The sequence below is a fragment of the Thermobia domestica genome, chromosome 16 (assembly GCF_964235325.1).
Source record: "Thermobia domestica chromosome 16, izTheDome1.hap1.1, whole genome shotgun sequence".
NCBI lineage: Eukaryota > Metazoa > Arthropoda > Insecta > Zygentoma > Lepismatidae > Thermobia > Thermobia domestica.
This window is the reverse complement of record NC_137469.1, coordinates 132672948-132699465: the sequence shown is the minus strand read 5'-3', so window position 1 is coordinate 132699465 and position 26518 is coordinate 132672948. Positions and strand designations below refer to the sequence as shown.

At 36.8% G+C, this 26518-nt stretch overlaps 1 protein-coding gene across 1 annotated transcript in view; it reads left to right on the top strand.

Moving 5' to 3' along the window:
* The window catches only part of Spf45 (splicing factor 45), a 66630-nt gene extending 40524 nt beyond the window's left edge, over positions 1-26106 (top strand). The window contains exons 8-11 of the mRNA XM_081743121.1: positions 6616-6791; positions 11152-11355; positions 14573-14747; positions 25908-26106. Of these exons, the coding sequence (XP_081599247.1) occupies positions 6616-6791; positions 11152-11355; positions 14573-14747; positions 25908-26005 (653 nt within the window). The 3' untranslated portion in view covers positions 26006-26106. The remainder of the gene's footprint in view (positions 1-6615; positions 6792-11151; positions 11356-14572; positions 14748-25907) is intronic.
* The last annotated feature ends 412 nt before the right edge of the window (positions 26107-26518 follow it).

Below are 26518 nucleotides of genomic sequence, written 5' to 3'. Positions count from 1 at the left end.
CGTCTCATATAAGGAAGAGGTAGAGCAGTTAATAAAAAGAGTGTCCGGAATCGACTCCCACTACCAGTTTTTATTATAAAAATCCACTATAAGAGTATTTGTACAAAATACTATACAATTTGTTCTCTACTTTAAAAGGGTAAGTGAAAGGTAGTCTTTGACCGTAAGGTCGCAGACAGGATCTCCAACAGAGCCCCGAAGGAGGCAAAGTGGAGTGGAATTAGGTTCCCAAAGCTCCGAAGCAAGCAGTGGGTAGGTTAGATGGCCAACAGAGCCCCGAAGCAGGCAAAGTGGCTGAGGTTTGGATTCCCAGACAGAGCCCCGAAGCAGGCAAAGCCAGGAGAAAGGATAGGCGTAGTCCCGTAGCAGACTAGAGGCCCTGGGTTAGGTTACTCCTAAAGTCCCGAAGCAGACAGTAGGAGGGTCACCAGAAAACTGGTACTGAGCTGGATTCTTCTGCCCAATTTATAGCGTCCCTTGGGTGGCGGTGGCGCTTCTGCATCGATTTCGTCTTCTGCTCCGTAGGAGGGGCTAAACGTCGTCTGCAGGTGATAGCAGGTCCCTCTGGTGGAAGATCCTCTTGCCGAACCATGTGGTGTTGTTTGTAAACATTGAAGCGTGGAACTGCTTGTTTACGACATCACATAGGATATTACAATATATATATATATATATATATATATATATTTATTTATTTTAGGGTGGTCCTTTTTTTTTCGAATTTAATTGCGCATAGTTGCTAATATTGTTCCTTTCCTACAAGTATATTTCACTGCAAAAAATCAACTCAATTGTATAATATTTAGGGGTCGCTCAAGCGACACGAAGTTGTGCCATAGGATGTATATAATTATATCATATACGAGACATATTGGAGGTTTAAAAATTCAATCCTTATAAAGTAAATTGTACTTTTTGCCCTACAAAATGAATTATTTATTATTATTACTAAACTTGCAAATAGCTATTACCAAAATTACCATTTATTGATTTCAAAATAAGTGAGATACCTCTAAATATGCAGTTGCTGTTCATTTTAAACAGAAAAAATAAGATTGTTAACGAAGTTGGTAATTTTTCAAAATACTCTTTCGAGCGTCTGAAACACGCTTTCTGTGGTCCTCAATAACCTGAATTAGGCTCTGCATTTCACTTTCTTTCTTTGTGATTGACTCATTGAAATTGGACATAAGGGCCATTAAACGTTCAGCAGCATCGTTGACAACCTTAAGTGACTCGACGATTCGTTTCTCCTTTTGGAATTTATCCGAGTTACTCCAGTGCTCGGGATCACATCGGAACATGAAATTGATGTCAACTCGAGGAGAACGTAAGGCGCAAAGAGAGGCTGAATTAATCAAATCATGAATATTCTTTGTTTCTAAACCGTGACAGTCTGTTAGTTTTATGCCTCTTGAACTCCAATTTTCTTTTTAAGCCTTAAGACTATTTATAATATTCCACTTGTCCTCGAAAGATAACTTCTCAGAGAACAGTGAGAGTGGAACTAACTCTGCTTCAAGATACCACAAGTGAGTTTGAAACTTGTTCATTGCAGAGTCAGACACAAATTTATTCACTATGGCGTATTGTTTGATCTGCTTGAACAGAAGTAAGTCGTTGACGGGAGCATCTCATGTATTGAAACACGAAATCCATGCTTTCACGTATATGAGACTTGCAAATAAATACACTTCCCGTAGATTTTTTTGCCTCTTTGACTGTAAGGTTAAACATTTCGCGGAAAATTTATATCTTGAAGCAGCATATTACATTTTCCATCAAACGAGCCATATGGTAAGCACCTGGTGACTTAAAACGTTACTCCTTTGGAAATTCACCAAGTATCAACAGGCAAAGCTCTATGATTTCTTTATAGTCATCACGGGGAACATAGTTATTATCTTCCTTATGTACAAGACAATTATGTAGAAACATAACAACTTCATTTTTCAGTGTTCGTACATATGGCATGGAAAGGCGTTCTTCTTCCATCGCCTTAAAATTATAATGCTTAAGATTTGGTCAAAACTCTTGGAAACGTTGAAACAGTGGAATATTTGGACCTCTAGTATGTTCTCCAAAATTGTGGGAGGTGCATAATTAATTAAGTGAAATTTATCCGTATTTTAGACGATACCAATCATAAATATAACTCCGTTTCTCTTCCAGTCGTGGACTTATATGTCTTATATTTATGCCTACACTAGAAACGCCATTTCAGGCACGTAGCCAAGGGGGGGGGTATGGACCCCCCTTCGAAACCAAAAAATGGAAAAATTAAGGAAGGATTAAACAAAAAGAAACGAGAAAAAGAAGAATCAGCGTTAAAAATAAAAAGCTACATCAAGCGTTTGGTTACTCTTTCTTATGAGCAGCTTTGTGTGGAGGAGCTTTGTATGAAGTTAAAAATGAATATTGTTGTAAGGGGGTTATTTCATGTCACGGACCCATTCTCCCCCTATTACGAAATCCTGGCCACTTTAAATGTTGTTTTTGGATGAAATTCACAAGCATTGCACAAAACAACGAAAAGGTCCATCACCGCTTAAATGCGAATATGTTCAATATTTCAAATAACAGGTATGGAGCATAATTGAAGGCTTTGAGCGACCTCTAAATATTTTTTTACTGTGATGAAATTTTTTATTCAGTATATTTAGACCACATGAGTCAAAATTGGCAACTATGCGTTTAGATCAGAGATCTTTTTTTCTTTACCATTCTATGCTGGACCACCCTAATATATAATGTTAAAAAATGATTTTGTTTCTTCTAATCGATCCTGAATTTCTTTTTCTGATCTATAAAAAGTTTCGTCATCATGGCCATTATCTTGACAATTACTCTGTAAATCTACTTCATGAAGATTCTCTTCTATGTAAGCAATTGGAGTGCTCTTTACTAACGTTACCGGTCTACTAGTAGGATTTGATATTAATAAAGTCAAATTATTCTTAGGTACCTTAGTAGGTAACGTTTGTAGTCCGTATTTGTCCAGCAAATTTTCTAATGGAGAGATGAAAAAATATTTATTATTCTTTTGCCGATTCTTGACACTAATTGGTAAAAAGAAATGTGACCTGGCTGGTATGGTAACCTTTCGAGTTGTAAAAACATTAGCCGACTTGTGCTGTTTTATTGTATGCATAGCGTTAGCAGATAATTTTTCCTGGGTATCAATTTCAATTGGATATTGCGGAGGCCGTGGTTTCTTGTATACTGACAACATGTTATTCTTTAAGTCAATTTTGGTCTGTAATCGATTTAGAATGTCTTCACCGAATAAAGGCAAAAAATCTCCATGCTCTAAAATTCTGAAAAAATGAGAAAATGTTGTTGAGCCAATTCTGAATTTAATCAAAGCTATATAGCGTAAATTTACGACAGAATTCTCAATTCCTCGTAGATTAGTGCTAAAAGGAATCAATTTTGTGTTTGGTGGAAGCCAATTTTTAGGCCAAAGACTCAATGAACTGCCAGTGTCTATGATTACAGGATACTTCTCTTTATTAATTGTTACATTAATTAATAATTTATGTTCCTGGTTTAACATTTTAATGTTCTCCCTTCTATCTGATAACGGAGCCACTGCATAAAGTGATGTATTTGCCAATTTTTGTTGTTCACTTATTTCCTGTTTCTCGGCCCTCAGAACATGTTCTTGAGAGGGTTTGTCCTGGGGCCCTCTTAGGCGTTTCCCTGTTGATTGTTCTTATAACATGTGCTGGAAGAATGACCTTTCTTATAGCACGTACCGCATACTGTGACTGTTTCCGGCCTAGGATTACTATTATTATGTTTATTGTTATTTTTAGAATTGTTCTTATTTCCATTTCTCTGCCGATTTTGATTTCCATTATTTGTATTTTTCGACCTATAATTGTTACGTCAACCTCTCCTAAATTGTGAGTTCTTAATGGCATTTTGAGCTACAAGAAGAGATAGTTCAGCCATTTGATTTGCTAATTTAGTGAAATCTAATGAATTACTTGCACTGGAATTACTAGATGTACTAGGCGCGGGAGGTTCGGGAGGGGGATTCGGATTAGCAACTTGGGGGGAAGGATTTGGAATTATCTGATTTTGTGATGCACCCCTGTAGCTGTGGTGCTGAAGGTGTAGGAAAAACTGAAGCTGGTTGCTGGTATTGATTCCAACTAGGTGTTGGGTTACATATTGGATAGGTCAGTTGTTGCTGATTCACAGGGAAGGAAGCGCCAGCGATTGCTGATGAATGTAAACTGCTGACTGGTGTACTCTGATCGCAGAGTGAATAGAATGCCTGTTGTAATTCCACGTAATCTCGTTTCTTCATTAGGTCATTTGCTTTCTCGAGGTTGTGTAAATGCATTTGTAAGGCGTGAACAGTTGTAAATGTTTCTAACGCTATCTTTTGCAAAAAAGTTTTCTTTAAACCTAAGGATAAATAATTTATTTTCTGCTCCTCGGTGGCCTGAGGCAGAACTTGTCTAATGACCCTTAATTTTCTGAGAAAATACGCATCTATAGGCTCGTTTTCACCTTGTTGGACTTGAAAAATTTCGAATTCCGCTCGATATGCCGGTAATCTTGGTCACGGACCCATTCTCCCCCTATTACGAAATCCTGGCCACTTTAAATGTTGTTTTTGGATGAAATTCACAAGCATTGCACAAAACAACGAAAAGGTCCATCACCGCTTAAATGCGAATATGTTCAATATTTCAAATAACAGGTATGGAGCATAATTGAAGGCTTTGAGCGACCTCTAAATATTTTTTTACTGTGATGAAATTTTTTATTCAGTATATTTAGACCACATGAGTCAAAATTGGCAACTATGCGTTTAGATCAGAGATCTTTTTTTCTTTACCATTCTATGCTGGACCACCCTAATATATATATATATATATATATATATATATATATATATATATGTTTTAAATGAAATTGATAGCATACTCTTACTTGAAAACCGTCTCCTTCAGCCTAGCCAGCATATGCGAGGGACGTAAAACTTAGATTTCATTTCACTTTTTTCTTACTTTAAAACAAAATCTCACCTTGAGCATGAAGCAAAATAACTGAGTAAACGAATGATAGCATGCAGTCCTTGCATGCAGGCAAGCTATAGCGCAAGTATTCACGCTAATAGATACCATATGAGACAGGGAATATAATAAAGATAGAGACGATTAATAAAAGTCAGTGATTGTGAAAAAAATTGGTGGATTCAGAATGTGGAAAAAGTGGAAGAACCTCAAGAAAACCCACAAACACAATGTCGTCCACCATAAAGTCATATGGGCTGAGATCGAACCAGGGACTCGCCATACCAGAGGTGAGCGCCCTGCTGCTGAGCCACCGTACTTCCCGGTTCACATACTTACGCGAAGATTTGTTCGTACATGCTTTCAAAATTATTTTAGGTAAATAGAATGAGGGAATATGAGCGATGAGTAAAAATTACTGTATGCTAGATTAAGTTGAACATTTTTTTTTTTTTTTTGTTTAGATTAACAACCATTAACTTTTTTATGTCTTAAAAATCTCAATTGGTTAATTAGTTGCCTTTTATAATTTCAGCAATTTTGCGTCTGAGCTGGTTTTATTTATGTATTAAGGAAAAGTACCCGTTCGTCGCACGTGAAGAATAAATATAAGAACAGGAATTTAAGTGTTGTAGAAATCTCACCCATTTCTCTCTTTAGAAGCAAAATTTTTGAAAGCACTGATACACGTGGTTGCCTATTTTTAGTTAAAAGTTTATATACCGAATTTTCCGTGTCCAGCTTAATCGAATCCTCACATTGGGTATTTTATGAAAAAAGAAAAAAAAAATGAATAAAATAGGGATTATACTTTTTCCGAATTTTCGAAAATGGTGAAACACGTATTCTCTTACTTTTAATTAAGAGTTCATACTTCGAGTTTGTCACCTTCAACTTAAATGAATCCTCACATTAGTAATTTTCTGTTCAACCGTATTCTGTAGATGGTTGATGAAGAAAAGCTGGAATCTTCACTGTTGATCACGCCCTCGTAACAGCTTTGAAAATAGCGGCTCTGTGCATAGGAGCATTGTCGATGCAGCTTTCGTAGATATCGTTGGATATCAGCGTTCCACATCGTACTAAAATCAAACGATAGACGACCGTACTTTCTACTTTTGTTTCTTTGCTAAGGAAGGATGATCCAATCGTTCCACCGAGTTTCGTCATCCGACGATTTTTGCGCCACCTTTAAGTTTAGAATATAATGAACGTCCCTCGTAGCCTGAGCGTTGATGAGTGAGTCATTTACTCTTTTATATAATAGCGTCGATAACTGTTATCTTAAAGTTTAGAGCTAATATGTGTGCAAATGACCACAGACAGTTGAAAAAGAGGATTGTTAACTTTAAAAGGACCAAGTTGAATAACATGCTGAAACATTTCTCAAGCTATGTCAGTGGCAACAGGATTGAGTGTCGAAATTACACCAGGAAATCAATAATCGATTAGGATTCCCAGGACACATGAGAAAGAGTAGTGATGAGTCAATCTTTGCAAAAATGTTCCAGACATTTTCCTTATTCAACTTATTAGTAATGTTTTTTTTTTTCCTTTATTAAGTGAAATTTGTATTTTGTAGGTGGCGTGGCGATTGCACCGCCCCCATCTCTGCAGGAGACTGCACAGGAAGCTGCTCCGTCACCACCTCCTCCAATGGTTCCAATGCCAACTAAACAACAGTTCACAGGTGAAGGGTATGGAATGGGCATGGGTGGATCGGTAGCTGCAAAGATAATGGCCAAATACGGGTTTAAGGTAACGAAGTAATTAGTTAGTAAGGATTAATTAGTTAGTATATTAACTTAAAGATAAACGACCTTACCTTGTATCCAGGGAGCAAAAATTTAACCAAACCGTTCCGATATTCTCTAACATCGTTATCAATATCTTCAACTGGTAGCATGTGATCTGCTGTATAAAACCCACCACACAAAGAGTAAATTATCGCACATAGTGTCGATATTTCCTAGCTCAATAATGAAATATGGAGAGGGAAATTAGTGTTACTTCATGTTTTACAGAAATTTTCTATTCTAGGATAATATTCATAATTTCTATCTTAACAGGAACATAAGGAAACTATAATATATACACATGAAGAATATTACACCAACTTTTTTATGAACTTTAACATTCGAGAAAGGAAAACACTTATCCATATTATAACTTTTTTTTTTTTTTTTTTTTTTTCAAAAGACCATGTTGACCTAAATTCTTGAAGTGAAGAGAGTTCATTTACTTATTTCTCTCAAAAAGGGTTTCTACAGATAGGTAGAAACTTACCTACATGTTACTAGTCCAGCAGCGCAGTTGAAAACATTGATAAAGATGGTAGAAAGCATCGAAGCAATGTAGAAAAGTTTTTGCTTCCCGTATACAAGAAAAGGTCTTTTTGTCTCTAAATTATAAAATAGGCAACGCAATGCAAATTATGATCCCATCAATTCACATGCAAAGCGTTTTACATACGGCATCATAATTTGAAATGTATAGGAGATTGAGGAAAATAATCACATAATTTTGTTTATAGATACCAACTTTATTGGATTTTTATAATGGATTACATTAGGACTGCAAAAAACTCACATAATGTTTGTGCATTAAATGAGGAGGGGGAGGGGAATAAAAAAAATCATCAAACTGGACACGGAATGGTTACATCAATATTGATCCTCCAAGATTACATCGCATTTAAATGTAAAGAAGTTTCTGGTGCTGATGATTGAATAGCAAACATGTGCTTCAACGAATTTCCGACAGGTTTCTCAAGCTGGGTATCGTTAAACTAAAATAAAAGTTTTAAATTTCATATTTATTCATAAGCGACGTAGGGTCACTTATGATATTTCGAAAAAAGAAAAAAAAAAGTTACATTGCAGTAGATTGTCGTGTTACCGTTTTAAGATTTTTGGTAGATTAAATTTAAAAATAATGAATGCCACTTAAGTGCTGTATACGCAAAGTGTGAATAACCAACAGCACGAGAATTTAGCGTACAACATTCCAATGAAAGGCGTTCGAGATCTACGCCTGAAATATTGATAAGTTCAAGAGTAGATATTACTCACATCACTGCTGCAACACATCAGGTTAGTGTATTAATTGAGGAGTTTGATGCAATAAGGGCGTAAGTCTGAAACATGCAGTTGGAGAAAAACGATATTGATTTTTTTTTATTTATTTATGTATTTATAAAACAATGTAATATGCAGCATTTTATTCCGATATTGAATTGAAATGTTACCAGGAGGCTAAGCAAGCATGGCAAAAGCCCCAAATGCGTTTGATGCAAAAAGGGCGTAAGTCTGAAACATGCAGTTGGAGAAAAACGATGTTGAAAATTTTAGTGTTTTATTTTCTTCTTACATAAAACAATGTAATATGCAGCATTTTATTCCGATATTGAATTGAAATGTTACCAGGAGGCTAAGCAAGCATGGCAAAAGCCCCAAATGCGTTTGATGCAAAAAGGGCGTAAGTCTGAAACATGCAGTTGGAGAAAAACGATGTTGAAAATTTTAGTGTTTTATTTTCTTCTTACATAAAACAATGTAATATGCAGCATTTTATTCCGATATTGAATTGAAATGTTACCAGGAGGCTAAGCAAGTATGGCAAAAGCCCCAAATGCGTTTGATGCAAAAACGGCGTAAGTCTGAAACATGCAGTTGGAGAAAAACGATGTTGAAAATTTTAGTGTTTTATTTTCTTCTTACATAAAACAATGTAATATGCAGCATTTTATTCCGATATTGAATTGAAATGTTACCAGGAGGCTAAGCAAGTATGGCAAAAGCCCCAAATGCGTTTGATGCAAAAAGGGCGTAAGTCTGAAACTTAGAGTTTCAGGGAGCAGAGTTGTCTTGAACATTGGGTGGCGGGCAGATTTGAGGCTTATTGTGGGGGACATCAATTTCATCTCACTTTCCCTTGTGACAGTCGGACACAAATCACATTTTTCCCAAAAAATGCATTTCAAATCGGATTATTGCGGGGGGACAGTCCCCCAGTTCCAAGATTAGAAGGGACATGTTCCCCTCATTCCCCCTGGGATTTGCATCAGTGGTTACTGACTATAATAAGTTAGTGTAAAATTTAATCACAGACGTTCATGTGAAAAATCCATCAATCTTCGTCGGAAGTAAGACAGTAGCAAAAGTCATAATAATTCCCGTTTCCAGCATCGTATTGTCAGGTGATATACGAGGCTTTTACAGTGATGTTTCACCCTACTGTTTTTCATTTGAGACCTTTTTCCATCTAATTTCGGTTTTCCTTCCCATTCTTTCGTAATTCATCCTGATACTTGTTCCTTAGACTTCGTAATAGCCAGTTTTCTGTCATTTTCATGTATAGAAATTCTTTACGGAAGTGTTCTTCTACCATTCTTTCCTCACAGGGCGGATATGGGGCTATAGCCCACCCCCCCTTGACACTCAGGTATACACTGGATAAAATGGGCTTCAATCCTGCTTTACACTGGATAAAACGGCAAACTATGGTTTAGCCCCTCCCTTGATCATATCCTGGGTCCGCCACTGCTTCCTCATATTCGTGCCGTTGAAGCGTAGATTTTTTTTTATATTCTTTGTCAGACATTCTGTGTTCCGATCTTAGATCTTACGTACGGTGTGGCAAAATGTTTCATCTTCTTGTAGTCTCCTAGTAATTTCTTCTCTCATTCAGCTGTCTTCTGTCACTTCTAAAGCACTCGAAAGTTACCGATATCTTCAATGGTTTCCCCCTCGTAATTGTATTAGTTTTCCCTGTTTATCATTGTATCTTGAAATAACCAAAACTTCACTTTTTCTTGCCATTTTCTATATAGTAGAGACGTTTACTTCATATACAGTTTCAGAAGTTCAAATGCTGAGTCCCCGTCCCTTGTAACCACATAACGGCACCCAAAAGATATCAGCAACGAACTTTTCCATCGGTATAACCTAACCGACAGTGTGCCCTTCCATACTGCGTATGTCTGACACTTCACGAAGCAAGTGGAATTTCTCTTAAAATAGACATAGAAGTAAATAGTCACACAATTTGCAAAGTTAATTTCGTTCTAACAAGAATGAGTGCGTGGCTTTCATTTTCTTTTTGAGTTTCCATGGTTGTAAAGTTACGAGCATTATTTCCTTTCTTTTTGTGTAGTGTTAGGATCTATTGTTGAATTTTCGCACGTAAAAAATTACGTAAACAAATAAAAGTCCATCACGTGGACACATACATAATCAGCAAGATTGCCTCTAAAGCATAGCAACAAAGAATAAGATTAAGGATAACGCCTTATGTCCGACACTTAATGGCACACCTTAATATTAATTAGATATAAATACATACGTATATACATGTTAATTGCATATCAATTACTGCAAATGATTTGCAAACTTCTGGCAGTAGTATCACTTTATTCACTTCCCCCGTAAATTATTAGTGGAGGGAATTTTCGTACAAAAATATTAACTGAGGGAATTCGCCAACCTTCAGGATTTTGCATATTAAGCTCTACACTGAGTTTGGCTACATTCTAAGTCGCCTGTGGGGTGAGAGCACTGGACAGCATCTATACACAAGGAAAGTGTGAAGCCTACGTCCCAAACATCCAGTTGCCGTGTCCTTCTAAAATGAAATTATTCTAAGGAGCTGAGGTATGTAAATTTGTGTCTGTTGATATTGTCTAAATGTGGATGTTTTACCTCCCATGTAACTAAAATGTGCCATTGCAGTTTCTTTCTTTCTATTTCTCGTGAGCTTTCTGTTATACTCCTGACGAAATTCTTCACCCCAAAACTTAATTGATCAAAGGAAACTTCCCAAAATTCTTGTAGACTTTTCTCGATTTTTCTGATCATTTGATTTGATACATAATCGGTTCTCTCTTCCTCTCAGGGTTTTACATAATCGGTTCTCTCTTCCTCTTAGGGTTTTACATAATCGGTTCTCTCTTCCTCTCAGGGATTTTCTTTCCGCTCTATACTCCAACGACGAACCGTTCAAAGCATTGAAAGCTGACTGTCTATTTACAACCTTCAGTAATCTTGGCTTCTAAACCATTATGCAAGTACTTTTCATTTGGAGACTGTAATCTGTATTAATTTTTCTTTCTGTCTTATAGGAAGGCCAAGGTCTCGGAAAACAAGAACAAGGAATTTCGATGGCTCTTCAGGTTGAGAAGACAAGTAAACGTGGTGGAAGAATTATAAGTGAAAAGGATATCATGCCACCGCCACCTCTGGCAACTTCACCAGCGCCTCCGCCAAAACCAGAACCAAGTATCACGGAAATGATGAAGAATCCATCCAAAGTTGTTCTCCTACGGGTAAGTAGCAGAAAGAGATTTGAAATGATCTTATACTAGATACGGTGGACCATTTATATATATATATATATATATATATATACTAAAACAAAATTATAACCGTTTACAGAAGCCGCAATTCGTTATGCATAACTTGTTATCATTGAGTAATAATATCCTTTCAATAAATTAATAGCTTACGCTTGCAGCTGTATCTATAGTAACCTATTAAACAACAATCATCAATATAAACATTTGCTTAATAACTCCTATATCATGGCGATATTACCAAAACAGCAAAATAAACAATAGTGATTATATTTATAAAAGCAAATATTGTTATATGTGTGATGCGTCGTGAACAATATTTCGCAAACCTCATTGTTAGCTTTATCCAGCAGGCCTATTTCTCTGGAAACTGTTGTTGTTTCAAAAAGAATTAGTTGGTTGAATTTGCATTTATTGTCCCCTTTCAGCCCCAAGGCTATATGAGATGTGAACTTACAGATTACGGTGGACTCCAAACTACCGTAATGCGTTGAAATTTAAGGCTTTCCCACCGGGAATCGGACCCGATACTGCGTGCGCCAAAAGGGCGCACTCTAGCTGCTAGACCAGCGAGGCGGCACGAGTGAAGGAATATTAGCGGCTACCATTCTTTCACATTAAAGTTTTCTATGAACAATTCATGTATTCTCAGAAGAGAAAGAGCACGTTAATCTTGTTAATTTAGACTTGAAATGCAAAATGCATCTTTTTTCCTTTAAATGGAATAACATGTGTATGTGGCATTTCAAAGAGTAATCCAGAGAAATAGGTCTGCTGGATGAAGCAAATAGTGAGATTTGTGAAATACAGCAGAAAATTATAACTCCATGACGCACCTCACAGGTAACAATATTTCTTCTTTCATATAAATTAGTTCGTTAAAATTTATACGTTAATGTGTTAATAATTAATTATCTTTCTCTAATCTAATCTAATTAATTATTATGTATATTATATGGTACATTCAGTACTTTTTTTCGTTTCACTCAGCATAATATAGAACTGTTTTCATCAAGTATATTAACTGTATTAGATGGATATTAGATGTGTTACCGTTAAAATGTGTGATTGTCTGCATAATATTATTAGTATAATTTAGTGAGTGGATTCGATTTCCAGTAGAATCCATTAGTTTGTAGGCCAGAAGTAAATAATGAGGATTATTAAAAGATCAGTGAAAACTTGAAGTCTGGTGATTGGACTTGTATTGCTTTACCTGAAGGGCATGTCCACGGAAATAGGGACAAAAATTCACGGAAAAAATATCGTTATAATTTTTAGTTAAGTTGTTCTTTTGATAAAAATAAAATTGTATGAAGTTTTTTCAAGGAATTACTATTTTCTTATTTTTCCGTAGGTTAACTTTCATCTACTAAGTTTTAATGTTGATTATACTATACAAGCTTTATTTATTATTAATAGGTCTTATTTTTTTCTATGTCGGTATCCCAAGTAAAATTTCACATAACTGATACATTAATATGAAGCCTTTTCTTAAAATAAAGTTCAATGTTCAACTTAATTAAACTGTGCATATTTCAAGTTATTATAGATGTATGTTGCTTATACTTAATAATAAAAGGTGGTTGACAAATGTCACGTGTGTTACCCGACTCTGTGTATATTCCATTAAAATAAGTAGTCATAAAATGTAAATAAAAATTTCATATTTTTACCATAGTTAAATTATACGTGTTCCTTTCGTACATAGTAATTTCATGCACACAACTATGCCAGGACAAAAGAAAATGTACTGAAAAATCACAGCCTCTGAATGTAGGGGGAAAAAATTGTCATTAGGGAAAAACACACGTCATTACGTAACGTGAGTTACGATGGACATACCCTGAATTGTTTCGCCAAATTACATTATGACCTTGTTCCCCATGGCAAGCCACTCACATGACAGATAGAATTACTTTATAAGCATGTTGTGCACTTTTATTGCGAGGATTCAAAACTGGTTTACAACGAAAAACTGTTTTCAAGTAGTGCAGCGAAAACATATAATGTGTTAGTGTTAACTGTAAAACTATTTAAGTTTTAGTGTATTCTAATGGTTGTTACGCACTGAACAATGTATTATATCATAAATTATTATTTAATTTTATCATAAAAGTTTAAAGTGGAGCATAAGTTAAATAAAGAAAAGAAGAAGCGGGACCTAAGAACGACTCTCAGTCTGCCGTGTCGCGACAAAACGCTGTAACTTGAGTTACATTGTTTTGTCGCTATAAGCATTTTTGAATTTCCCGCGATATTTATTTATATACCGATATTTATGTTCACCAGGCCCAGCATTGAGTTGAGTCAAATACTTTTGAAAATATACCAAAGAGAATTTCGATGCAAGTAGGAAATTAGCCGGTCTGTGACGACTTTACGGCTGTTTTTCTCAAAACTGCTCCGCCAAAGTTACAGCGTTTTGTCGCGACAGGGCAGCAGTGTCCACAGGACTCTCACATTGTTAGCATATACAGAAGAATTGTTAAAACACCAGTTCTTTCGTAAAACGTAGGTATTTTAGTATGTAAGCTGCCAGTTTAAGAAAAGGCGTTACTCCAATTTTTGGATCCTTCCGCCAAAAATGCAGAATATGTCAAGTGATTCCATCTTCATGTAAGTGACTTAAGCTGGTGAATAAAGCCACAACGTAAGTGAATGAAACTGTTGAGGAAAACTCTTACAGAAATATTTACATAAAATTGTTGATCATTTTAAATTTTTTATTCTTTAATTTCACTCACAAAATTTCGTTCACATTCAGTAAAAATGGTATAAGAAGGTCTATAATACATTTATTCACCATGGGGAAAACAACGAACTTAGACATAGTACTACAAGAAATTGGATAAAGAAAGTGATCTATGCAAACAATTAACTTTATGAGCAGGATAAAGATTCTGTAGGAGAAAAGTGGAAGTAGGTTCTTGTATCCTAGACTAACCGAAAATCTAGGAAAGAGAAGTACTGCAAGAATTAAATCAATATTTTATTCTTCATTCTCTTCTGGTACAAGATGATACTTTTGACGTGCAATATGTTCCACAGCACAGTTTTCTTTTTAAAATCTTACCAAGAATTTTCCGGCTGACAAATGTATATTTCTTTATGTGTATGCTTTGCCTTGTTTCTGAAAGATATGAACTAAAGAAACTGGATGCTTTTTTTCTTTTATTTCTTTCTTCAGAATATGGTTGGACCAGGGGAGGTGGATGAGGAGTTGGAACCCGAAGTGAAGGACGAATGTAACACCAAATATGGCGATGTAGTAAAAGTTTTAATTTTTGAAATGCCCAACGCTGCGCCAGATGAAGCTGTAAGAATATTCGTGGAGTTCAAGAGAATAGAATCAGCGATAAAAGGTAAAGAGTTAGTTATGATAGTTCAATAAACTCAAAAGGTACTCACCTCTCGCTTTGGAATTTTGTAGTTCAGTACAAGCGAATGCTAAATGGCGAATTTTCATTGACAGCATTGTTATGACATAAGCAGAAGAGATTTTATTGGGGATAGGATGTATGAAAACTAACCTTTCCTTACTGCATCCGTTGTAATGGTGCCCTAAAGCATCATAGAAGTCTTGGACGGACCCCTTCAGTCTCCTGGTCACAGCACGTTCAGTACCTTGAATACAAAAGGTTGATCTGTCTATATGTGTCCAGTTTTGATCTCTCACCTAGCTTAGGACTACCATTGGTTGCCCTCGATGTGGGCATCATGTGTCTTGGGAATAGTCATACGCTGTAACTTCATTGTAAAAGGTTTCGTTGATGTACAGGAACGAGATGCAAGTGCTCTTTTCAATAGGCCAAACCTGCAAAGCAAAAGGGACTGCTTTGATGGCATCAGGTGACTTGTCCACCACAAAGTTACTTGGCGCGAGCTGGGATCGAACGAGGTACCCCATGCACCAGAGGTGAGCGCTCTACCACTGAGCCACCGTGGACCAAAGGTACAGGTGGAGCATGATGTTTACGTATGTGTGTATGTTTCAGCATAACTGTGGAACGCCTGGATCAATTTTCCACACTTGGTGCACATATGATTTACGATTTGAAAGTAGGGAGTAAGACACACCTAGTAGCTCTAAAAGGGTGACGTAAAATAATCAAAAATAGCCGATATTAGGGTCAAATTCATAGTTTTTCGTGTCGCTGAGATGAATAGTGACCCTCTCGATGCCGTTTATAGCCTAAGTACAGCCCCTGTAGACATGAGGGGGGGGGGAGAGTGAAATATCCAAAATGAACTATATTTATGTCAATCCTTAGTTTTCTGCATCGTCAAGCTGATTCGTAACACCCGCAATGACATTTAAGCCTAAGTATAAGCAAGAGCATGCATGTCACCTGGCCCAGGTTGACTTCTCGAATTACATTGACCTGGACTCTCTAGTAACTCCAAAACGACACCTCTAATTAAAAAAATGGAGCAAAGATGGTATAACTTTATCTCAGCGACAAATACTGGTCACTGTTTGTTACGGTATGACTATTGACTCAAGACAATGTTCGCGACTGGATTCTAGAACAACAGTAAATTCAATTTGAAAGTTTTGAATTCTTTCCATTTCCACGAATTGATGATTGTTGGAACCACATCACAGGGTAACTTGGCTAACAAAAATTGGGATTATCAAAACGATGCAATACTCAACTGTGATGTCATACACTATCCACACTGTGAGGACGGGATGCAAGGTCATTTTTATCTACTATCCATTTCATAAAAATAGGCCCCTGACTTCGCGGTGCTACCGTGACGTTCACTCAAAATTTTTATTGCATTGTCGTACCTCGTTAGAATTGTTGGAATGTTCTCCTTTCAATACTTACGACATAAAAATTTTATTTGTAGTGTGTAGTAAAAAAAAAATAGAAATTAATGAAAAAGTGCGTATATTTATCGTACTTTATTGGTAGATTAATGCTTATAGGACTATATCTCGGAAACGAGATCACGTGAAATAATTTGCTCTGCACGGTATGTAGGTGCATCTATTACCTGCAAGTTCTGAAAATTTCATTATTCAACACTTAGTAATTTTCTTGTTATTCAGCCAAAAGTGAGACACCATTATCTCTGAATTGCTGCAGTGTATCATCAATCTGAAAAAAAAAAAATCTTAAAATAACTTTTTCAACAAACTGTTTTGATTTGTTTTGAAAGATAAACAATGACAAATATGACATTATGATTTTCTCTGCTATGCGCCCTTCGCTATCGCAGTTTATACGGAATGCTACGTTGCCACATTTTCCTGACGTGCAACTCTTAGCTCGACGGATATTTAAATTTGTCACGTACATTGTCCGGCATTTTTTAGAGGTATTTTTAAAATTACATATCTCCACAGATTTTTAATCAATTTCTTAGAAATTAACAAAATGTACAGTAAACGTACCAATTGTTTAAAATTAAGAAAACAAACTAATTACCTTTTCTAGATTTGCATGTGATGGTCCTCAAAAATTCGTTGCTTTTTGTCAGTTTTTTCACTTACTGCACGCAGTTCAAAATACACTTGCTAACTAACTAACTCTATGGCATATGGAACCCGGAGGTTCAATGCCGCGTTCACAAAAACTCTCTACTGACTTCTATCCTTAGTCAACTGGATCCAGTTTCTACTTTGTATTTCTATCTCTGTGAGATCCATCTTAATATTGTCCTCCCGTCTGCGCCTAGGTCTTCCTAATGGTCGTTTTCCGATTGGTCTTCCAGTCAAGACTTTGAAAGCGTTTCTACTTTCTTCCATTCTAGCTACATGACCTGCCCACCTAAGCCTCCTAGACTTGATGCCCCTAACAATGTTTTGTAAACCGTATAAATTATGTAGTTCCTCGTTATGAAGTTTCCGCCATTCCCCGTTCCCGTTCCTCTTGGATCCGAATACTCGTCTCAGGATCTTGTTCTCAAATACTTTCAGTCTATGTTCTTCTTTCAGAGTAAGCTACCATGTTTCGCAACCATATAGAACAACAAGCATGATTATCGTTTTATATATTTGAAGCTTCAAATTCCTAGACAGAATTCGCGACAACAAGTGATTTTGAACTGAATAATAACATGAGTTCCCGGCTTTTAGTCGACATTTAATTTCTTCGTGAATATGATTTTCGTCTGTTAATATTGATTCTAGATATTTGAAAGTATCCACTTTATCAAAAGTATTATTTAATATTTTAACGCATCTATAATTTGCTGTATTACGGTTCCGACGCATTTCCATGTATTTAGTTTTCTTTGATTTACTTCTAAACCCATGTCCCTGTAAGCGTTGACCTCTGCATTTCTTTCTATTCTTCCGTCATTTCCTATTAAATTTACATCATCAGCATATGCCATAACCTGGTGAATACCGTTCAACTCTAGGCCCTGATTGCTATCTTTAATTTTCCTTATAGCGTATTCCAGGACAAAGTTGAATAATAATAGCGACAACGCATCTCCTTGTTTCAGGCCATTTTCGACGTGAAAGCTCGTGGGCAAATTTTTCCTACCCGGACTTTACTTTGGGATTCATTTAAACATATGTTAATTAATCTAATTAGCTTTCTCGGTATTCCAAGTTCTGTAAGGACGTTGTATAATGTTTCTCTCCTAACCGAGTCGTAAGCCTTTCTAAAATCAATAAATAGTCGATGTATCGGGGTATTGCATTCCCACTTCATTTCGAGTATTTGGCGAATGGTAAATAGTTGGTCGATAGTTGATCGATTTCGTCTAAATCCCCACTGATAATCTCCAATAATTTCATCTGCGTATGGGGTCAATCTTGCTAATAGAATATTTGAAAGGATTTTATAGAATGTTGACAGAAGAGAAATGCCTCGATAATTATTACAGTCAGTTTTGTCGCCTTTCTTGTGAATTGGGACAATGATTGATTCTTTCCACTCGTGTGGCAATTCTTCCTTGTTCCAGATAAGGAGAATTAGTTTGTGTATCTTATTCCACAATTTTTCGCCTCCAGCTAAAATTAACTCAGCCGGAATTTCGTCTACATCCGGAGATTTGTGTTTCTTTAATTTCTTTATAGCGGTTTCTTTTTATATTCGGTTAGGTTCTGGAATATACGGTTCTGCGGTGTTTATCTCCTTTTCTCCACGCACATTAGTTTTTAGCTGCGTGTTCAGCAAATCGTCAAAGAAATCTTTCCATCTATTTAAGATGCTATCCGCATCAGTGAGAACTGTTCCGTCAGCTTTTTTTTTTTTTTAGTATATAAGCACGAGGTTGATAGCCTTTCTTAAATTCGTTGATCCCCTTATACATGTCTCGAATGTTTTTATTTTTATTATCTTCAAGTTCCTTAATTTTAGCTTTCAAAAAATCGCGTTTCTTTGATCTAAAAGTTTTAGAAGTTTCCCGCCTGATGTCTACGAAATTTTGTGCAGTTATTTCATTCGGATTTTGTAGCCAACGTAATTTTGCCTGTTTTCTCTTCTCTGCTAGTTTAATGCATTCCTGGTCGAACCATGGTTTGTTTCTATGTATTTCCGCGTGTCCCAATTTTTCTTTTGCTGAAATTTTTAATACTATCTCTAATTTCAATCCAAGTGTTCTCAACACTAGTGCACTCCGAATCTTCTAAAGCCGAGAATCTATTCGAAACTTCAATTTTGTATTCCTCTCTTACCTGGCTCTCATCTAGTTTCTTTAGATTAAATCTCTCCGTTTTCGGACATTGAATATTTCTTTTATTCAACGATAACCTCTCTCTTACTATTGCTCCTACCAGGTAGTGATCAGTGTCACAATCAGCCCCTCTAAACGACTGGAAATCAATTATGCTAGATTGCCTTCTTCTATCTACTAAAACGTGATCAATTTGATTATGTGTTTTTCGGTCTGGTGAGGTCCATGTGTATTTATGAACGTCGCGATGTGGGAATTTTGTACTCTTCACGGTTAATTTTTTGGATGTTGCAAAGTTCACGAGTCTAACACCGTTGTCATTTTTTTCCTTATGCAGACTTTCGTTCCCTATAATCAGTTTGAAAATATCCTCTCGTCCTACCTTCGCATTGAAATCTCCTAATAGCATTTTCATATGGGATCGCGGGAGTTGGTCAAATATCCGTTCCACTTCTTCGTAAAACCTGTCTTTTATATCATCCTTATCTTCTGTTGGGGCATGTACATTTAAAACAATAATATCACACCATCGACCCTTAAGAGTAATAAAAGAAAGTCTATCAGTAACAAATTCAACCCGTTTAGCTGCTGGTTATATTCGTTTGTGAACGAAAAACCCTGTTCCTAATTGGTGGTTTTTATTTCCTTCCCCGTAAAAGAACGTAAAAGTACCGGAATTAACAGATCCATTTCCTTCCCACCTAACTTCCTGAACTCCTACGAGGTCCATCCTTTATTTCTCTAACTCACTCGTTACGGATTTTAACGCACCTGCCCTATAAAAACTTCTAATATTCCATGTTCCGAATCTCATGTTCCATGTTCCGAATAATTTTCTTTTGCTGAGGTGATGCCAAGTTATCAGTATTTGTCCGAGGCTTTTGTGAATGTTTCTGAACAAGTGTTTTTTTTTTTAAATAACAGGATGAGGTTGTTAGTCTCACCCAAATCCCCAAGCTGGAGGATTACCCCTAGTCGTCTGTCCGCGACTGCTTATTCAGTATATTCGCAGCCAACCTATATATCAAGAGGCCTTCTCCTCGATCCGCAACCTGAGGACGCGCCATGATGTTGACAGGAACATACGCTCACAAAGTTTATGATATGATACAATCTTAGTTGATATGTAATATTGAGTTTACACTTCACACAAAATCTGTTTCCAGATCTAGAAGTCAAAGTACTTCTCTTTAGTGTTGTACATTTCGAAGCAATTTCCCACGCAAAATCCAACTTCATAGATCATGTATCAGTCCAACTTCATATATCCTTTCACCTTGCGGATGCTACGCACTTTGCATCTCCTTTGTCCTACTCTATTACGATTTGCGGATAATGGGGGAGCAGTGGATGGGTAATTGCCCCTTGCTACCAGCCTTGCTAAACCGGCTGAAGACTGGGATAGTCCCTATACTTCAATGCCTCCTGAGTACAGCAGTTTTTCTACTACTTTGTCATAAAAAGTTCGAAGTGCGATATGTTTCCTCTTTCTTCCTGTAGAGTATGTGAGCATTAACATGCGATAAGTCAAACAGCAGTAAAAACAGCTTCTTCCACCATTTGACAGACATACTGATAGCTCTTGCGTAGTTGATTCGTGAAAATCGCGTAAAACTGGCTTCCGTACAAAGCACATGTCTAAAAATTTTACTGTTTTCAATTGAAGTAACATGTTTTAACTTAGAAAACAAAGATTTTTGTTTTAGTAATTTTTCTATTTTTCAATAGTAATTTTTCTGTTTTTCAATCTGCTGCTTTGCATATTGATTCATTTCTTTTTCTACTATTCCCGCTGGGAGCTCATGTGGTTTGGATTATACGTTAATCAGTAGGTCCATGTTTCATATAGCTTCGCTTTTGTACGGGACGTTAAAATCAACTCAACTTAAAAAAAAAAAAAAAAAACTATAAAACTTCATCAGCAAAAACAGCTGAAATACTTTATGTGGGGAATACTCTGTAGATAGCCCAGCATTTTGATTAATTCCCAGGACACCCCTAAACAAGGGTTATGCATTTTTGGAGGAAATTTTATCGCCCCAAATTACATCAAAATCTGCCTTCAAATAGGAACGACTCGCTTTTTCCTTTCCCGGCGCAACCTCAGGTTCACTTGAAACAGAGTTACTTACTATCTTGTTACTTCCGGATACGCCACTGAGCACAGAATAATCAATGTCATTACTATTCATTGCTATCTAACTCATAACCGTCTGATTCGGAGTCATTCATCAGTTCTGCAATTTCATTATTGCTCAAACTTTTGCCACTTCCTTCTGTAATACCCGACGCTCGTAGAAGGAATATCCATTTTTTTTTCTTCCAATAAACAAGCACGAGAAACACTCAGGAAAAATGTACATTCGCCCATCTCACTCAAAAGAACACATATGATGTGAGTGCGTAAGCTTTTGACGCCTACGAACCTAAGAGAAGTGTTGAAAACGTAATCAGTGCGACCTGATTAGACGCAAAAACAGCCCTCGCAATCTACACATTGCATAGTTTTCTTTTGTTGGAAGAAAACAAAGGACCCAGGATTTTCTATTACATTCGGCAGGAGAATTCATCGCAGAACAACTTGGGTGAACGCGTGATTGCAAAGGCTAATTTTCTTTTTTCCCTTTATGTTTGTAGACTGAAAAGTATGCATACTGATAGATCTTGAGGTAGAAACGGAGTCATTGTTAATAAGTGTCCAGGAAGATAGCAGGAGCTGTGATGAGTCAACAAGAGACAAAAGTGAATGAGTTAAATAGATTAAGAGATGAGTTTTGGATGTGTAACTTCAAACTTTTATTTCGATTACATTGAGATACGTACATGCATTGTTATTATTAAGATGTTGTGAAAGATTATGAGATCTTAAATATTTTTTCCTATTACATTCTTATGAAGTAGGCTTCGCGCTGCAAGCTTTCTGAACGCGACAACACAGCACACCGTTGCCACACTTCCAGTTACTGTATGCTGTTTCTTTATATAAGCGCGGGGAATTTAAAGACTGGGCTGCAACATGGCTCTCCACTTAACGCGCAGAATATGTTGGAATAAACTTTAAATAAATAAATAAATAAATACTCTACCAACTAAACCCTTTTTGTTAAAAGTTTCAAATATTTGGAACACTAGAGTTCCAAATTTTCGAACTGTGTTTTGTACGTTTCTCTACCTACTACGTAAATTTATTTTAACTACACAAAAACTATCAAGTGATGAAAATTGAACTTTTCACAACTTAAAGTTAATGGATGCACCTACATATCGTGTACAGGAAATTATTTCACGTGATCTCGTTTCCGAGATATAGTCCTATAAACATTGATTTAGCAAAAAAGTACTATAAAATACGCACTTTTTCATTACTTTCTATCTTTTCTCACTACACAGTATAAGGAAAATTTTTATGTCTTTAGCATTGAAGAGACAACATTCCAACAATTCCAACGAGGTACGACAATGCAATATAAGTTTTGAATGAACGTCAGGGCATCACCGCGAAGTCAGGAGCCTGTCTTTATGAAATGGATAGTGGTCACTTGCTACAAAAGAACGAATACAATTAGCTGTATTGATTTAGGAAAAAGTCTAGATCATTCTACAAGGAAGGAAAGAGATTGTGATTGATTTCCGTGATTTACAGAAATTATTATTGAAAGAAAAAATAAATAAAAACAGGACACCGTATACCTGTATTGAAGCTCATTTTCAGCAACCGTAACACACCATCACAAAGTGACAATCCTGGCTGTGGTGTTATTGTGATATTCTGCAAAATAATATATCAAAATCTGCCTCTTACAAAAATGTGGTCATAGTTAAAGACATCCCTGAACTTCATGCCTTGTTAGCTTACGAAATAAGTTTCCAATATATCAGCTTAAGGGATTGATTCGCATTCAGTAACGTTCTTTTTATCGCTCAGATGCTCTTCAGTGAAAAATAATTTTTCATGCAACTGCTCGGAAATCTGTAATATACGAGGGCTGTCTAAAAAGTATCCGACCTTTGGCCAGAAAAATAGTTGCGAATACCTGACAGATTTGGGACCCTAATCCCCTTCAAAGTAGGCCCCTTGTGCTTCCACACACTTAGCCCACCGATCCTTTCACTGCTGGAAACACCGCTGGAAGTCTTCTTTTGGAATGTCGTTCAGCTCCGTCGTCGTGTTCCGCATTATGTCTTCTCTACTCTCAAAACGGGATCCCTTCAGAGGCGTCTTCAATTTTGGAAACAACCAGAAGTCACAAGGAGCCAGGTCTGGAGAGTAGGGAGGTTGGCAAACGGTTGTAATTCCATGTTTGGCTAAGAACGTGTGGATCAATTGGGATGAATGTGCTGGGGCGTTGTCATGATGGACGTGCCAGTTCTTCGCTGTCCACATGTCTGGTCTTTTGCGCCGGACTGCGTCACGGAGTGGCCTGAGAACATCTTGATAGTACTCCCTTGTCACTGTTTGTCCTTCCGGTTCGTACTTGTGATGCACAATTCCACGGGCATCGAAGAAAACAGTCAGCAACACCTTGATTTTGCTTCGCACCTGCCGCGCTTTCTTCGGCCTTGGAGAATCGGGATGCTTCCATTGAGACGATTGTTGTTTTGTTTCTGGGTCGTACCCGTACACCCATGACTCATCTCCAGTTATCACGGAATTCAGATACCCAGGATCAGTGTTGGTGGTGTCCAGAAGGTCCTGTGCAACGTCAAACGGGTGTCTTTTTGTTCCTGAGACAACAACTTGGGTACAAATTTAGCAGCCACTCGTTTCATGTTCAAATCGTCACCCAAAATTGCATGTGCAGAATCTTTACTCACTCCAACATCTTCTGCAATCTCCCGCACTGTCAAACGGCGATCTGCCATCACCAAATTTCGCACCCGCTCAACAACAGCTGCATTCCGAGCAGTTTGGGGCCTGCCGCTACGCTGCTCACTCTCGACTGATGTGCGGCCATCTTTGAATCGGTTGAACCATTGTTTAATTTGTGTTACACCCATCGCATCTTCTCCAAACACCTGCTGAATCTTACGAATTGTTTGGCTTTGAGAATCACCCAGCCTTTGACAGAATTTGATGCAGTATCTTTGCTCAATTCGTTCAGTCATCTTGCGAGAAACACTAAATCCGACGAACACTACCAACAGAACCTCACTTCGCGACCACCAGCTCACGACTGGCACACGCGAACGCGGTGAAAAAATTCAAGCATGCGCATTAAGGTTCTTCCTTCCACCGTGCACGGTGGCGCCGCCTGAGAATCACTACTTTGCGTGGAAAAAATTAAGGTCGGATACTTTTTAGACAGGCCTCGTACATAATAAATTTTGACTTCATTGTCTAATTGCTCCCAAGTTTTTCCTGTTTTTTTCAGATCAGTGTACCACTTCCCTGTTATTACGCTCACGATCTATGTAATTTAAACGAGCGCGTTATGAGTATACTTGCAAGGACTTGCGTCATGAAAATGCAATCGAATCTGAGCCGACAGAACACGTCATGGTAACATGTTCCTCGATTCTAGTATAAATATCATACCTTTCAAAATTGCTTAACTAAAAATCAGTAATATATTGTAGTACCACATATCTAAAGGGAAGAAAAAGCCGGGTATTATTTATCCCTTGTACACACTTGAAATTGCTGTTTTCCTCACATCCTCGATCCCTGGCTCAATTCAAGACTTTTTCACTTCGATTTTTCAGTGAATACATTTCTACAAATAATTTCAGGTTTTGTATATAGGTTAATATGTTCATTAACTCTATATTAATGCCGCTTAAACTCGATATAGTATGAGAAAATCTGTTATTTATATATATATAATATACCATATCGAGTATATATAACAGATTTTCTCATACTATATCGAGTTCAAGCGGCATAGATGTTCATTAATATAGGGTTGTCCAAACACGATAGTGACGTATAGTGATTTATGTGTGTGATTTCATGTATTCTGGAAGTATGAATATCAACCTCAAAGAGTCCGAGGTGTGTAGCTGTCCATACGGAGCGGACTGGCTAGCGTAGTGATTAACACACAGGCACGATAAACCAAAGACGCAGGTTACATTTACAAGTCAATCCCGCACTTTTCGTTTGTTGATTTCTCCTATTAAATTCAAGGCTAGAGATGATGTGATTTAAGGAGAATCTTCGGTTCACTTGTTTCTTTCCATTTTCTCTTCGTAATTTGTTGCTTTGTAGCTTATTCTCTTCCTAAAATAGAGGTATTCATATATGCATGTGACAGCTTGTGTTAAACGCTATAAATAAAATATGACGCCTTACCTATTCTCAACAAATGTACAGGGTGTCTCTAAAGACTTCATACGATTTTAAAGTGTTGACGCTTGAAAATAGCTTCTTTTATTTTAATGAAACGCCTACTGTTCGAAAGAAGTGGTGTTCAAGTTTCATTTGGTTGGCGGAAGATGCCACGAGTTAACGGTAGACAGGAGCGACACACGCTAGTGACATCTCCCGCTAATCAGTCTGCTCCTCAATTCCTGTCAATGTTTAATCTGAGGTAAGAGCTCGATAACATTTTAATTTTTTAAACCAATAAGGCACTTGATATCAGATAACGTGTTTATATGTATAACTCGAACACTTCCTTTTTTCGAACTGTAGGAATTTCATTCAAATGCTTTCAAGCTATGACGCTGAAATGGAATGAAGACTGGACACACCTGTAGGTAGTCTCTCTTAGACTTTTACGTAACTCTGGTCTGTTTTCATGTACCAAAAACGTTCCGAATACTTCAATGAAGGTCAGTGTGTGAAACGATAGATGACATTAATTCTTTGATAGATAATAATTCGAAAAGCGTTAACCTATAATTGTTCCAAATTCTACAATATTCTATTAACTTTTCAGCTGTCGTCGATTTAAATGGACGATTCTTCGGTGGGAGACAAGTAAAAGCAGGATTCTACAGCTGGGAAAAGTTGAACAATCTTGAACTACTTGACTGAACCAAAAGCTTATGAAATATTGTGCATTTTTACTATTTGTGATTGTAAATACAGCTTGTAGCTTAAAAAAAAGTATTATTAATAGAATGTGTTTTTTGTAATTTAGTAGTTTAATTTATTTATCTATTATTATGATACCCAATTTGCTGTGTGCTGATCGCAGTTTAAAGAAGTAAATTTTACAATTAGATTTTATCGTGTTCCTGGTCTAATTTGAACTGAGAGTAAAATTGGAACGTTCACTATATATATTACTGAATAAATAGAATGCGTTAAGAAAAAGAAGTAGAAATCTCTAGAAAACCCTGTCCACAGAGTATGTATGCTTAGTTCTATAACTTGTCTTATTAAAATATTGACGTGAAAAAAGAACACGTTTTGTTGCTTCATTTTCGAGTACATATGTTTTACTGGCACTCCTTTGTGTAATCATAAAGCTTCTGCATTCTTCTGTGAAGGTCAACTTTTGGAAGAGTTAATTGAATTGTCATGAGTTCATAAATATCAAAAACT